This window comes from Pleurodeles waltl, chromosome 4_1, assembly GCF_031143425.1.
Source record: "Pleurodeles waltl isolate 20211129_DDA chromosome 4_1, aPleWal1.hap1.20221129, whole genome shotgun sequence".
Classification (NCBI taxonomy): Eukaryota; Metazoa; Chordata; class Amphibia; order Caudata; family Salamandridae; genus Pleurodeles; species Pleurodeles waltl.
This window is the reverse complement of record NC_090442.1, coordinates 16,859,899-16,874,916: the sequence shown is the minus strand read 5'-3', so window position 1 is coordinate 16,874,916 and position 15,018 is coordinate 16,859,899. Positions and strand designations below refer to the sequence as shown.

Sequence of the window (15,018 nt, the reverse complement as noted above, 5' to 3'; positions counted from 1 at the left end):
CACCATTCCTGGTACAAAGAATGTCTTTCTTTTTAGAGCTCTAGAAGGCAGAATGTTTTACTTTCTTCAAAATAATTCTTTTCATGATGTTTCACTAAAGTAAATTTCTTTTTTGGTTCGCGTTTCAGTGACCTGTAGAAATAGAGTTGGAGATTGTAAATGGACACAAAGAATAATATTTCTGACCTTATTCTTTGCAGAAAGAAAGCATTTACAGAAATGAGGAAGGTAATCAGTTTGAGTTGCATTTCTGACAGGGGTGAAACAGCTCGTGGACACTGTGAAGAGAGGGAGCTTGGAACCACTGGCACTTAAGGTTGGGAGAGCAAAAATTGTGAATACTGAAGAAAGAAACAAGTTACACATACATTGTGACAGATTCTCAGAAACACCAACAGTGTACTCTTTCATTGACAACGGCTTGCATCACAGTAAGATAGTTTAAGACCTTTAATGAATTATCAGATAATGTTTACACCCCTCCCCACTTACAGGATTCATATATTCCTTATTTCAGTGATCCATGAAGGGACAGTTTATTGAACTAAGGTATTGGTCTTGTTGCAATCACTGCTTTAAATGCCACCGTAGACTGGGGCTGTGCCCAGTTAGCTCAGCTGAATTCACCATTTCAAATTGTGGGGAAGATGAGGACTTACCTGGTGGCCCAGAACTCCCCACGCTCCTCTGACAGGACCCGGACCCTGCAAAACCAGAAAAAGAAGGAATCATCAAAATGGTAGAAGAAATTAAAAAGGGATAAGGAAACACAAATATTAAAAGAAACTCAGATACCCAGTGTGGCCCTGGCACGCAAAAAAGGGGAAGATAGGAGTCTGCAAAGAGGCAGAAGTCAGACCCGGAGAGGAGGGACGCGGTGGGAACAGACCGAGGAGAGGATTGTATCATGTGGTGATGAGGATACAAATGCGCCGACAGTCAAGGGGCCGCTGGGCACAGGAGGCAGCGCTCAAGGCTCAGTGCCCGCCGACCCCAGACATGCGCTAGGACCCACCACAGTCACAATCCTTCAGCAATGTGGCTGCATCAGGTGGGGGCCGGGGTTAGCGGGAACTCAAAAATCAAAGGGGGAGGTTTGCGGGATAATGGGGAGGCAGGACTCTGCTACAACACCCTGCATGGTGACACGCTCTGACAGAGAAACCTTGGTGATCGTAAGAGCCCTGAAGTAAGAGGCAGAAAGAAGAAAGCATCGCACAATATATGAAACTGGAGATAATCAGCCGCCCCTGGAGTACACTAACCTTTGTAAGGAAACACGCTCAAAGCAGCTAGCATAAAAACAAATAAGGAAGAGAACTTCGTAAAAGCCTCATATTTGTTTTCTTTGATTTCTTTTTTTTTTATCACAAGCTATATGGCTAAAGGATAGTCTGGAGAGAGAGTCAAATTCAGGAAGTTAAAAATATAAAAATCAGAGAGTGAGAGACAGAGAGAGACTAAAGAAATAGGAGAAAAGGAAACAGAGGGTAATAGGAAACTTTATCTGATGTTTATTTTTTTGTCTCTCCGTGGCTGGCAGCCGCACCATCAGGTTCGTCCCCGAATGTCTTGAAAGGAAGTACAAAGATGCTTCAACCAATAATTTATTTGCAGCAAACGTGAATCACACTACACCTCATCTTCCAACCAACCAACCTAAATTTAAGGAACAAAATGAATTCTTGGTCTTTGTAAAACCATTGTAAAGGACTGTTGCTCTATGAAAAAATCTACTTTTTTCAGGAAAACCTTTTTAGTATCCTAGTATCTACGTCAAACCACAACATAAATCTTCCTCCAAATCCAAATGTTGAGCTACAAGAACACAAAAAGAACCATGATCTCTTGCTGAACAAGGTCTGAGTGAACATACAACGCACCCACAGGCTGAGCAAGGTAGGAGTTTACATATACAACACCCACGGACTGAGCATGGTCTGAGTGAATAGACAGCGCATACAAAGGCTGAACAAGTTCTGAATGAACATACAGTGCTCCCAAAGGCTGAAAAAAGGAGTATGTGAGCATACAGTGCACCCACAGCCTCAGACAGCAGACCCTAAATGGCAAGCCAACTTCACCATAACTCCCATCTTTCCATTTACAACCAATGAAGCATGCATAATAAATCAATCTACTTGACAAACAGCATGTTAAAGTCCTTGTACATAATCCTGCCTACCCTCCATAAATCAGCCAACCACTCTTAGATTTACAGAAACCATGCTCTCTCAGCAACAGCAATTTAAGTTTAAGCTGATGCAGTGTGCGAATGAATGCTGAGAAATGGAAACAACAAGGCATCAATGCAAGTCCAATCTCGGTTCTTCAGGTGAACCAGGGGTGGGAGGGAGGCAACCCACCACAAGGGATACTGGAGCCAGCTGGGGACACATCACTTATAACATGTCAGTCAAATGGCTGCTGGGTGATGTTGGAGTCAACAAATCAGATGAAGAACATTCAAGATGGCAGGACCCACAGACACTCCATTGTGATGGGAACCAGGTGGCCCGTGAGCAAGTGAAAAGGACGGAGATTGGATGGCGATGTGCAATGAGTGACCGTTGCCCCGGAAGGGCAAGGAAGGAAGCAATGCCTTGTGCGATGGGTGGTCACCTATTCCATGGCTGGCAACAGTGAGTAGAGGGCAGCACGGCTTTCCAGCACAGGGCCGGGCAGGTATATGAGCAGACAGGGAAGCTGTACAAGCGCATATCAGTGACACCAATATGGATGAATGTATGTATGTATATGGTATTACTGTAGCATGAACCCAGCCAAAAGGCAACAGAGCGACGTACATGGTCAAAGAAAGGCATATATTTAACAAGTGATAGGAGAGGCAGCTGGTTTGTGGTTGGTTAATGCACTTGTGATGTAGGGTTCTTTGAAGAGGTGCGTCTTCAACTCTTTCCTAAATTGGAGCGGTTTTGGGGAGGTCCCGATGGATAATGGGATGTTGCTCAAATGTGGATTGCTCACCCCCCATCTTTTTGAGTCTCTGGTGAGGGAGCATAGATGAACCAGTTCGAACCAATGGAGATTAAACATTTTTTTGATGGAGGGAAGTTTGTTTGGAGGGTGATCTCATTAATGTGGGAGCTGCATGTTGGGGTGTAGGAAGTTGGCTCTGTGTGCACTATTTCAAAGTAAGGAATAGTATGCACAGAGTCCAAGGGTTCCCCTTAGAGGTAAGATAGTGGCAAAAAGAGATAATTCTAATGCTCTATTTTGTGGTAGTGTGGTCGAGCAGTAGGCTTATCAGAGGGTAGTGTTAAGCATTTGTTGTACACACACAGGCAATTAATGAGGAACACACACTCAAAGACAATTCCAGGCCAATAGGTTTTTGAATAGAAAAATATATTTTCTTAGTTTATTTTAAGAACCACAGGTTCAACAATCTCAAGTAATACTTCAAATGAAAGGTATTTCAAGAAGGTACTTTAGGAACTTTGAATGAGCAAAATAGCATATACAGTTTTCTCATAAATGACATATAGCTATTTTAAAACTAGACAGTGCAATTTTCAACAGTTCCTGGGGAGGTAAGTGTTTTTTAGTTTTTGCAGGAAAGTAAACCACCTACGGGGTTCAAGTTTGGCTCCAAGGTAGCCCACCATTGGGGGTTCAGAGCAACCCCAAAGTTACCACACCAGCAGCTCGGGCCGGTCAGGTGCAGAGGTCAAAGTGGTGCCCAAAACGCATAGGCTTCAATGGAGAAGGGGGTGCCCCGGTTCCAGTCTGCCAGCAGGTAAGTACCCACGTCTTCGGAGAGCAGACCAGGGGGGTTTTGTAGGGCACCGGGGGGGACACAAGTCTGCATGGAAAGTACACCCTCAGCAGCACGGGGCGGCCGGGTACAGTGTGCAAACAAGCATTGGGTTCGCAATAGAAATCAATGGGAGACCAAGGGGTCTCTTCAGCGATGCAGGCAGGCAAGGGGGGGCTCCTCGGGGTAGCCACCACCTGGGCAAGGGAGAGGGCCACCTGGGGGTCGTTCCTGCACTGGAGGTCGGATCCTTCAGGTCCTGGGGGCTGCGGATGCAGTGCCTTTACCAGGTGTCGGGTCTTTGGAGCAGGCAGTCGCGGTCAAGGGGAGCCTCGGGATTCCCTCTGCAGGCGTCGCTGTGGGGGCTCAGGGGGCTCAACTCTGGCTACTCACGGTCTCGCAGTCACCAGGGAGTCCTCCCTGAAGTGATTGTTCTCCACAAGGCGAGCCGGGGGCGTCGGGTGCAGAGTGCCAAGTCTCACGCTTCGGGTGGGAAACGCGAGTTGTTTCAAAGTTGCTTCTTTGTTGCAAAGTTGCAGTCTTTGGTGAACAGAGCCGCTGTCCTCAGGAGTTCTTGGTCCTTCTAGATGCAGGGTAGTCCTCTGAGGCTTCAGAGGTCGCTGGTCGCTGTGGAACGCGTCGCTGGAGCAGTGTCTTTAGAAGTGGGGAGACAGGCTGGTAGAGCTGGGGCCAAAGCAGTTGGTGTCTCCGTCTTCTCTGTAGGGTTTTTCAGCTCAGCAGTCCTCTTCTTCTTAGGTTGCAGGAATCTGAGTTCCTAGGTTCTGGGGAGCCCCTAAATACAGAATTTAAGGGTGTGTTTAGGTCAGGGAGGGCAGTAGCCTATGGCTACTGTCCTTGAGGGTGGCTACACCCTCTTTGTGCCTCCTCCCTGAGGGGAGGGGGGCACATTTCTATCCCTATTGGGGGAATTCTCCATCTGCAAGATGGAGGATTTCTAAAAGTCAGAGTCACCTCAGCTCAGGGCACCTTAGGGGCTGTCCTGACTGGCCAGTGACTCCTCCTTGTTTTTCTCATTATCTCCTCCCCCCTTGCCGCCAAAAGTGGGGCCATGGCCAGAGGGGGTGGGCAACTCCACTAGCTGGAGTGCCCTGGGGTGCTGTAACAAAGGGGGTGAGCCTTTGAGGCTCACCACCAGGTGTTACAGTTCCTGCAGGGGGAGGTGTGAATCACCTCCACCCAGTACAGGCTTTGTTACTAGCCACAGAGTGACAAAGGCACTCTCCCCATGTGGCCAGCAACATGTCTGGTGTGTGGCAGGCTGCTAAAACCAGTCAGCCTACATGGGTAGTCGGTTAAGGTTTCAGGGGGCACCTCTAAGTTGCCCTCTGGGGTGTATGTTACAATAAAATGTACACTGGCATCAGTGTGCATTTATTGTGCTGAGAAGTTTGATACCAAACTTAACAGTTTTCAGTGTAACCATTATGGTGCTGTGGAGTTCGTGCATGACAGACTCCCAGACCATATACTCTTATGGCTACCCTGCACTTACAATGTCTAAGGTTTTGCTTAGACACTGTAGGGGCATAGTGCTCATGCACTTATGCCCTCACCTATGGTATAGTGCACCCTGCCTTAGGGCTGTAAGGCCTGCTAGAGGGGTGACTTATCTATACTTCATAGGCAGTGTGAGGTTGGCATGGCACCCTGAGGGGAGTGCCATGTCGACTTAGTCGTTTTATCCCCACTAGCACACACAAGCTGGCAAGCAGTGTGTCTGTGCTGAGTGAGGGGTCCCCAGGGTGGCATAAGATATGCTGCAGCCCTTAGAGACCTTCCCTGGCATCAGGGCCCTTGGTGCCAGGGGTACCAGTTACAAGGGACTTACCTGGATGCCAGGGTGTGCCAATTGTGGATACAAAGGTACAGGTTAGGGAAAGAACACTGGTGCTGGGGCCTGGTTAGCAGGCCTCAGCACACTTTCAAATCAAAACTTAGCATCAGCAAAGGCAAAAGGTCAGGGGGTAACCATGCCAAGGAGGCATTTCCTTACACAACCACCCCCCAAACGAAAGAGGATGAGAGTAACCTTTCCCAAGAGAGTCTTCATTTTCTAAGTGGAAGAACCTGGAAAGGCCATCTGCATTGGCATGGGCAGTCCCAGGTCTGTGCTCCACTATAAAGTCCATTCCCTGTAGGGAGATGGACCACCTCAACAGTTTTGGATTTTCACCTTTCATTTGCATCAGCCATCTGAGAGGTCTGTGGTCCGTCTGAACTACAAAGTGAGTACCAAAGAGGTATAGTCTCAGCTTCTTCAGGGACCAAACCACAGCAAAGGCCTCCCTCTCAATGGCACTCCAACGCTGCTCCCTGGGGAGTAACCTCCTGCTAATGAAAGCAACAGGCTGGTCAAGGCCATCATCATTTGTTTGGGACAAAACTGCCCCTATCCCATGTTCAGAGGCATCTGTCTGCACAATGAACTGCTTGGAGTAATCTGGAGCTTTGAGAACTGGTGCTGTGCACATTGCTTGTCTCAGGGTGTCAAAGGCCTGTTGGCATTCTACAGTCCAGTTTACCTTCTTGGGCATTTTCTTGGAGGTAAGTTCTGTGAGGGCTGTCACTGTGGATCCATATCCCTTCACAAACCTCCTGTAATACCCAGTTAAGCCAAGGAATGCCCTGACTTGAGTCTGGGTTTTTGGAGCTGCCCAGTCCAGAATAGTCTGGATCTTAGGCTGGAGTGGCTGAACTTGGCCTCCATCTACAAGGTGACCCAGGTAAACCACAGTTCCCTGCCCTATCTGGCATTTGGATGCCTTGATAGAGAGGCCTGCTGACTGCAGAGCCTTCAAAACCTTCTTCAGGTGGACCAGGTGATCCTGCCAGCTGGAGCTAAAGACAGCAATATCGTCAAGATAAGCTGCACTAAAGGACTCCAAGCCGGCAAGGACTTGATTCACCAACCTTTGGAAGCTGGCAGGGGCATTCTTTAAACCAAAGGGCATAACAGTAAACTGATAATGCCCATCAGGTGTGGAGAATGCTGTTTTTTCTTTTGCTCCTGGTGCCATTTTGATTTGCCAGTACCCTGCTGTCAAGTCAAAGGTACTTAAGTATTTGGCAGCACCTAGTTTGTCAATCAATTCATCTGCCCTTGGAATGGGATGGGCATCTGTCTTGGTGACAGAATTAAGTCCTCTGTAGTCCACACAAACCCTCATCTCTTTCTTTCCATCTTTGGTGTGAGGTTTGGGGACTAAGACCACTGGGCTAGCCCAGGGGCTGTCAGAGTGCTCAATGACTCCCAATTCCAGCATCTTGTGGACTTCCACTTTGATGCTTTCCTTAACTTGGTCAGACTGTCTGAATATTTTGTTTTTGACAGGCATGCTGTCTCCTGTGTCCACATCATGGGTACACAGGTGTGTCTGACCAGGGGATAGGGAAAAGAGCTCAGCAAACTGTTGCAGGACCTTCCTACAGTCAGATTGCTGTTGGCCAGAGAGGGTGTCTGAATAGATCACTCCATCTACTGAACCATCTTTAGGGTCTGTGTAGAGGAGATCAGGGAGAGGTTCACTCTCAGCTTCCAGGTCCTCATCTGTTACCATCAACAGATTCACATCTGCCCTGTCATGGAAGAGTTTGAGGTGGTTCACATGGATCACCCTCTTGGGGGTCCTGCTAGTGCCTAGGTCTACCAGGTAGGTGACCTGACTCTTCTTTTCTAGTACTGGGTAAGGGCCACTCTATTTGTCCTGAAGTGCCCTGGGAGCCACAGGCTCCAAAACCCAGACTTTCTGCCCTGGCTGAAATTCAACCATAGCAGCCTTTTGGTCATACCAAAACTTCTGGAGCTGTTGGCTGGCCTCAAGGTTTTTGCTTGCCTTTTCCATATACTCTGCCATTCTTGAACATAGGCCTAGTACATAGTCCACTATATTTTGCTTAGGCTCATGAAGAGGTTTCTCCCAGCCTTCTTTCAGAAGAGCTAGTGGTCCCCTTACAGGATGGCCAAACAGAAGTTCAAAGGGGGAAAACTCTACTCCCTTCTGAGGTACCTCTCTGTAGGCGAAAAGCAGACATGGTAAGAGGACATCCAATCTCCTTTTGAGTTTTTCAGGGAGCCCCATTGTGAGAAAGTAGCCTCTTTCTAGCCTTGTTACCCCCACTTTGGGCCTGTTTGTGAGTGTATGTCAGGGTGTTTTCACTGTCTCACTGGTATCCTGCTTGCCAGGGCCCAGTGCTCATAGTGAAAACCCTATGTTTTCAGTATGTTTGTTATGTGTCACTGGGACCCTGCTAGTCAGGACCCCAGTGCTCATACGTTTGTGGCCTATATGTATGTGTTCCCTGTGTGGTGCCTAACTGTCTCACTGAGGCTCTGCTAACCAGAACCTCAGTGGTTATGCTCTCTCTGTACAAATTGTCACTAACAGTCTAGTGACCAATTTTACCAATTTACATTGGCTTACTGGAACACCCTTATAATTCCCTAGTATATGGTACTGAAGTACCCAGGGTATTGGGGTTCCAGGAGATCCCTATGGGATGCAGCATTTCTTTTGCCACCCATAGGGAGCTCTGACAATTCTTACACAGGCCTGCCACTGCAGCCTGAGTGAAATAACGTCCACGTTATTTCACAGCCATTTTTCACTGCACTCAAGTAACTTATAAGTCACCTATATGTCTAACCTTTACCTGGTAAAGGTTGGGTGCTAAGTTACTTAGTGTGTGGGCACCCTGGCACTAGCCAAGGTGCCCCCACATTGTTCAGGGCCAATTCCCCGGACTTTGTGAGTGCGGGGACACCATTACACGCGTGCACTACATATAGGTCACTACCTATATGTAGCTTCACAATGGTAACTCCGAATGTGGCCATGTAATATGTCTATGATCATGGAATTGCCCCCTCTATGCCATCCTGGCATAGTTGGCACAATCCCATGATCCCAGTGGTCTGTAGCACAGACCCTGGTACTGCCAAACTGCCTTTCCCGGGGTTTCACTGCAGCTGCTGCTGCTGCCAACCCCTCAGACAGGCATCTGCCCTCCTGGGGTCCAGCCAGGCCTGGCCCAGGATGGCAGAACAAAGCACTTCCTCTGAGAGAGGGTGTTACACCCTCTCCCTTTGGAAAATGGTGTGAAGGCAGGGGAGGAGTAGCCTCCCCCAGCCTCTGGAAATGCTTTCATGGGCACATTTGGTGCCCATTTCTGCATAAGCCAGTCTACACCGGTTCAGGGACCCCTTAGCCCTGCTCTGGCGCGAAACTGGACAAAGGAAAGGGGAGTGACCACTCCCCTGACCTGTACCTCCCCTGGGAGGTGCCCAGAGCTCCTCCAGTGTGCTCCAGACCTCTGCCATCTTGGAAACAGAGGTGCTGCTGGCACACTGGACTGCTCTGAGTGGCCAGTGCCACCAGGTGACGTCAGAGACTCCTCCTGATAGGCTCCTTCAGGTGTTGCTAGCCTATCCTCTCTCCTAGGTAGCCAAACCCTCTTTTCTGGCTATTTAGGGTCTCTGTCTCTTGGGATTCCTTAGATAACGAATGCAAGAGCTCATCCGAGTTCCTCTGCATCTCTCTCTTCACCTTCTGCCAAGGAATCGACTGCTGACTGCGCTGGAAGCCTGCAAAACTGCAACATAGTAGCAAAGACGACTACTGCAACTCTGTAACGCTGATCCTGCCGCCTTCTCTACTGTTTTCCTGGCGGTGCATGCTGTGGGGGTAGTCTGCCACCGCTCTACACTAGAAGCTCCGAAGAAATCTCCCGTGGGTCGACAGAATCTTCCCCCTGCAACCGCAGGCACCAAAAAGCTGCATTACCGTCCCTTGGTCTCCTCTCAGCATGACGAGCGAGGTCCCTTGAATCCAGCAACTCTGTCCAAGTGACTCCCACAGTCCAGTGACTCTTCAGTCCAAGTTTGCTGGAGGTAAGTCCTTGCCTCCCCACGCCAGACTGCATTGCTGGGAACCGCGACTTTTGCAGCTACTCCGGCCTCCGTGCACTTCCGGCGGAAATCCTTTGTGCACAGTCCAGCCTGGGTCCATGGCACTCTAACCTGCATTGCACGACCTCCTAAGTTGTTCTCCGGCGACGTGGGACTCCTTTGTGCGACTTCGGGTGAGCACCGTTTCACACATCATCGTAGTGCCTGTTTCTGGCACTTCTCCGGGTGCTACCTGCTCCTGAGAGAGCTCCTTGTCTTGCTCGGCGTCCCCTCTCTCTCCTGACGCAATTTGCGACATCCTGGTCCTTCCTGGGCCACAGCAACATCCAAAAACGCTTACCGCACAATTTGCAGCTAGCAAGGCTTGTTGGCATTCTTTCGGCGGGAAAATACTTCTGCACGACTCTCCAAGGCAAGAGGGATCCGTCCTCCAAAGGGGAAGTCTCTAGCCCTTTGCGTTCCTGCAGAAACCTCAGCTTCTTCTGTCCAGTAGAAGCTTCTTTGCACCCACAGCTGGCATTTCCTGGGCATCTGCCCATCTCCGACTTGCTTGTGACTTTTGGACTTGGTCCCCTTGTTCCACAGGTACCCTAGATTGGAAATCCATCATTGTTGCATTGTTGGTTTGTGTCTTTCCTGCATTATTCCCCTATCACGACTTCTTTGCCCTTTGGGGAACTTTAGTGCACTTTGCACTCACTTTTCAGGGTCTTGGGGTGGGCTATTTTTCTAACCCTCACTATTTTCTAATAGTCCCAGCGACCCTCTACAAGGTCACATAGGTTTGGGGTCCATTTGTGGTTCGCATTCCACTTTTGGAGTATATGGTTTGTGTTGCCCCTCTCCCTATGTGTCCCCATTGCATCCTATTGTAACTATACATTGTTTGCACTGTTTTCTAAGACTATACTGCATATTTCTGGTATTGTGTATATATATCTTGTGTATATTTCCTATCCTCTCACTGAGGGTACACTCTGAGATACTTTGGCATATTGTCATAAAAATAAAGTACCTTTATTTTTAGTATAACTGTGTATTGTGTTTTCTTATGATATTGTGCATATGACACTAAGTGGTACTGTAGGAGCTTCACTCGTCTCCTAGTTCAGCCTAAGCTGCTCTGCTAAGCTACCATTATCTATCAGCCTATGCTGCTAGACACCCTATACACTAATAAGGGATAACTGGGCCTGGTGCAGGGTGTAAGTACCCCTTGGTACTCACTACAAGCCAGTCCAGCCTCCTACATTGGTTGTGCAGCGGTGGGATAAGTGCTTTGAGACTACTTACCACTCTTGTCATTGTACTTTTCATAAGAGAAAAATATACAAAACAAGTTCAGTGTATATACACATAACCCAAAAGTTTTGCATTTCCTCTTTTCACTCTATTCTAAAGTGCTGAAAAGTACTCCTAAACTTTCTAAAAAGTTCTTAAAAGTTTAAAAAGTTTTATTCTGTCTTTCTAAAAAGTTCTGAAAACTTTTTTCTCTTTGGCTATCACTTTTAACTCTCTCTAAAAAAAAATGTCTGGCACAGGCCAAAATGTTGATCTGTCCAAACTTGCATATGACCACCTTAGCTGGAAAGGAGCAAGGAGTCTCTGTGTAGAGAGAGGTTTGAGTGTAGGGAAGAATCCTTCCTTGGAATTGTTACTTAATATGCTTAGAGAACAAGATAAGGCTAAAAGTGCCCCATCTGTTGAAAAAGTAGCTAATGGTTCCCAATCTGATCCAGGGACTCCCCCAGGAAAAGATTCAGGAAAGAAACTTCTGAGCCTGCCCATTACTAGACAGTCTAGCATAGTTGGTACTGAGGTGGAGTCACATCATACAGATGATGTGCTCTCACATTACACTGTCAGCCAAGCTGTTAGGGTGCCCTCTGTAAGGGACAGGTCTCCTTCTGTTCATTCCCATCATACCTCTGTATCTAGAAATGTCCCTCCCACCAACCCTGATGACAGATTGTTAGAAAGGGAACTCAATAAGTTGAGAGTGGAACAAACCAGACTGAAGCTTAAAAAGCAACAGCTGGACTTGGATAGACAGTCTTTAGAATTAGAGAAGGAAAGAGAGAAGTTGGGTTTAGAAACCCATGGTGGCAGCAGCAGTATTCCCCATAGTCATCCTGCAAAAGAGCATGATTCCAGGAATCTGCATAAGATAGTTCCCCCTTATAAGGAGGGGGATGACATTAACAAGTGGTTTGCTGCACTTGAGAGGGCCTGTGTTGTACAGGATGTCCCTCAAAGGCAGTGGGCTGCTATCCTATGGCTATCATTTAGTGGAAAAGGTAGGGATAGGCTCCTTACTGTGAAAGAAAGTGATGCCAATAATTTTACAGTACTTAAGAATGCACTCCTGGATGGTTATGGCTTAACCACTGAACAATACAGTATAAAGTTCAGAGAGACCAAAAAGGAGTCTTCACAAGACTGGGTTGATTTCATTGACCATTCAGTGAAGGCCTTGGAGGGGTGGTTACATGGCAGTAAAGTTACTGATTATGACAGCCTGTATAACTTGATCCTGAGAGAGCATATTCTTAATAATTGTGTGTCTGATTTGTTGCACCAGTACTTGGTGGACTCTGATCTGACCTCTCCCCAAGAATTGGGAAAGAAGGCAGACAAATGGGTCAGAACAAGGGTGAACAGAAAAGTTCATACAGGGGGTGACAAAGATGGCAACAAGAAGAAAGATGGTGAAAAATCTCAAGATAAGCATGGGGATAAGGGTAAAACCAAAGATCCCACTTCAAATCTTAAACACTCTTCAGGGGGTGGGGATAAAACAAATTCTTCCTCTTCTTCTCAACCTACACAATTTAAAAAGCCTTGGTGCTTTGTGTGTAAAAATATAGGCCATAGGCCAGGGGATAAGTCCTGTCCAGGTAAACCCCCTGAGCCTACCACCACTAATACATCAAGCTCTAGTGCCCCTAGCAGTAGTGGTACTAGTGGTGGGACTGCTGGCAACAGTCAAGCAAAGGGTGTAGTTGGGTTCACTTATGGGTCCATCATAGAAACTGGGGTAGTCAGTCCCAAGACAGTTTCTGTCACACCTAGTGGCATTGGCCTTGCCACACTGGCTGCTTGTCCCCTTACAATGGATAAGTACAGGCAGACAGTTTCAATAAATGGTGTTGAGGCCTTGGCCTACAGGGACACAGGTGCCAGTATCACTTTGGTGACTGAAAACCTAGTGGCTCCTGAACAACACATCATTGGACAACAGTATAAAATTATTGATGTCCATAACTCCACTAAGTTTCTTCCCTTAGCTATAATTCAGTTTAGTTGGGGTGGAGTTACTGGCCCTAAGCAGGTGGTGGTATCACCTAGCTTACCTGTAGACTGTCTCTTAGGTAATGACCTAGAGGCCTCAGGTTGGGCTGATGTAGAGTTGTATGCCAATGCAGCCATGCTGGGCATCCCAGAGGAATTGTTCCCTCTAATTTCTACTAAAATGAAAAAGCAAAGGAGAGAAGGCCTGAAAACTCAGGATCCCTCTCCATCAGCAGGTAAAAAGGGTATCACAGTATCCCCTAACCACCCTGCCATTCAGGATACCATTCCTGTGGTGGGAGAAACCTCTCCTGGGGTGGCACCTGTTCCAAGGGAATCATCAGTTGGCAAAACTGTACTCCCTGAGGTAGAAGTACCTCTCTGTGGGATAACTAACATTGGTGAGAAAAAGAGCACCATTTTAGTTAACATGGAGCATCCCTCCAACCCTCCCAGAGAAACTTTAGTGCAAAAAACCTGCCCTGCCTCACAACACTTAGGACAGCATCCCTGCCCTAGTGTGGAGCTCATAGGACAGCATCCCTGCCCTGCTCCAACTCAAGAGAAACAGCATCCCTGTTCTCTCTTCCAGCCATATGGACAAAGTTTTTGCCCAGCTATGGCTCTTCTGAGACAGCATCCCTGTCTGGCATTTCCATCACTACAAATAGGTTCAGTGGGCAATTCCCACTGCTCTAAACTAAAACTTACTGATAGAAACTCTAAAAATACATCTTCACATTGTTGCTTAGCTAAAAAACTTCAAACAGGGTGGTTTACATCCCCACAGGGAAGTAACCATTTAGTGGATGATAAAGGGAGTAACCAGTCTATTGCAGAGCTACTCTATACTTATCACCACTTAGACAATAAAGTCTCAACTGGCCAAGGTTAGCCTTATTGTCCTTTGTTTGGGGGGGGGTTGTGTGAGAAAGTAGCCTCTTTCTAGCCTTGTTACCCCCACTTTGGGCCTGTTTGTGAGTGTATGTCAGGGTGTTTTCACTGTCTCACTGGTATCCTGCTTGCCAGGGCCCAGTGCTCATAGTGAAAACCCTATGTTTTCAGTATGTTTGTTATGTGTCACTGGGACACTGCTAGTCAGGACCCCAGTGCTCATAAGTTTGTGGCCTATATGTATGTGTTCCCTGTGTGGTGCCTAACTGTCTCACTGAGGCTCTGCTAACCAGAACCTCAGTGGTTATGCTCTCTCTGTACAAATTGTCACTAACAGGCTAGTGACCAATTTTACCAATTTACATTGGCTTACTAGGAACACCCTTATAATTCCCTAGTATATGGTACTGAGGTACCCAGGGTATTGGGGTTCCAGGAGATCCCTATGGGCTGCAGCATTTCTTTTGCCACCCATAGGGAGCTCTGACAATTCTTACACAGGCCAGCACCAGCAGCCTGAGTGAAATAACGTCCACGTTATTTCACAGCAATTTTTCACTGCACTTAAGTAACTTATAAGTCACCTATATGTCTAACCTTTACCTGGTAAAGGTTGGGTGCTAAGTTACTTAGTGTGTGGGCACCCTGGCACTAGCCAAGGTGCCCCCACATTGTTCAGGGCCAATTCCCCGGACTTTGTGAGTGCGGGGACACCATTACACGCGTGCACTACATATAGGTCACTACCTATATGTAGCTTCACAATGGTAACTCCGAATATGGCCATGTAATATGTCTATGATCATGGAATTGCCCCCTCTATGCCATCCTGGCATAGTTGGCACAATCCCATGATCCCAGTGGTCTGTAGCACAGACCCTGGTACTGCCAAACTGCCTTTCTCGGGGTTTCACTGCAGCTGCTGCTGCTGCCAACCCCTCAGACAGGCATCTGCCCTCCTGGGGTCCAGCCAGGCCTGGCCCAGGATGGCAGAACAAAGGACTTCCTCTGAGAGAGGGTGTTACACCCTCTCCCTTTGGAAAATGGTGTGAAGGCAGGGGAGGAGTAGCCTCCCCCAGCCTCTGGAAATGCTTTCATGGGCACATTTGGTGCCCATTTCTGCATAAGC

At 47.7% G+C, this 15,018-nt stretch overlaps 1 protein-coding gene across 1 annotated transcript in view; it reads left to right on the top strand.

Moving 5' to 3' along the window:
- The first annotated feature begins 1,106 nt into the window (after positions 1-1,106).
- The window catches only part of LOC138286910 (zinc finger protein 79-like), a 48,393-nt gene continuing 34,481 nt past the window's right edge, over positions 1,107-15,018 (top strand). The window contains exon 1 of the mRNA XM_069227299.1: positions 1,107-1,189. Within this exon, the coding sequence (XP_069083400.1) occupies positions 1,107-1,189 (83 nt within the window). The remainder of the gene's footprint in view (positions 1,190-15,018) is intronic.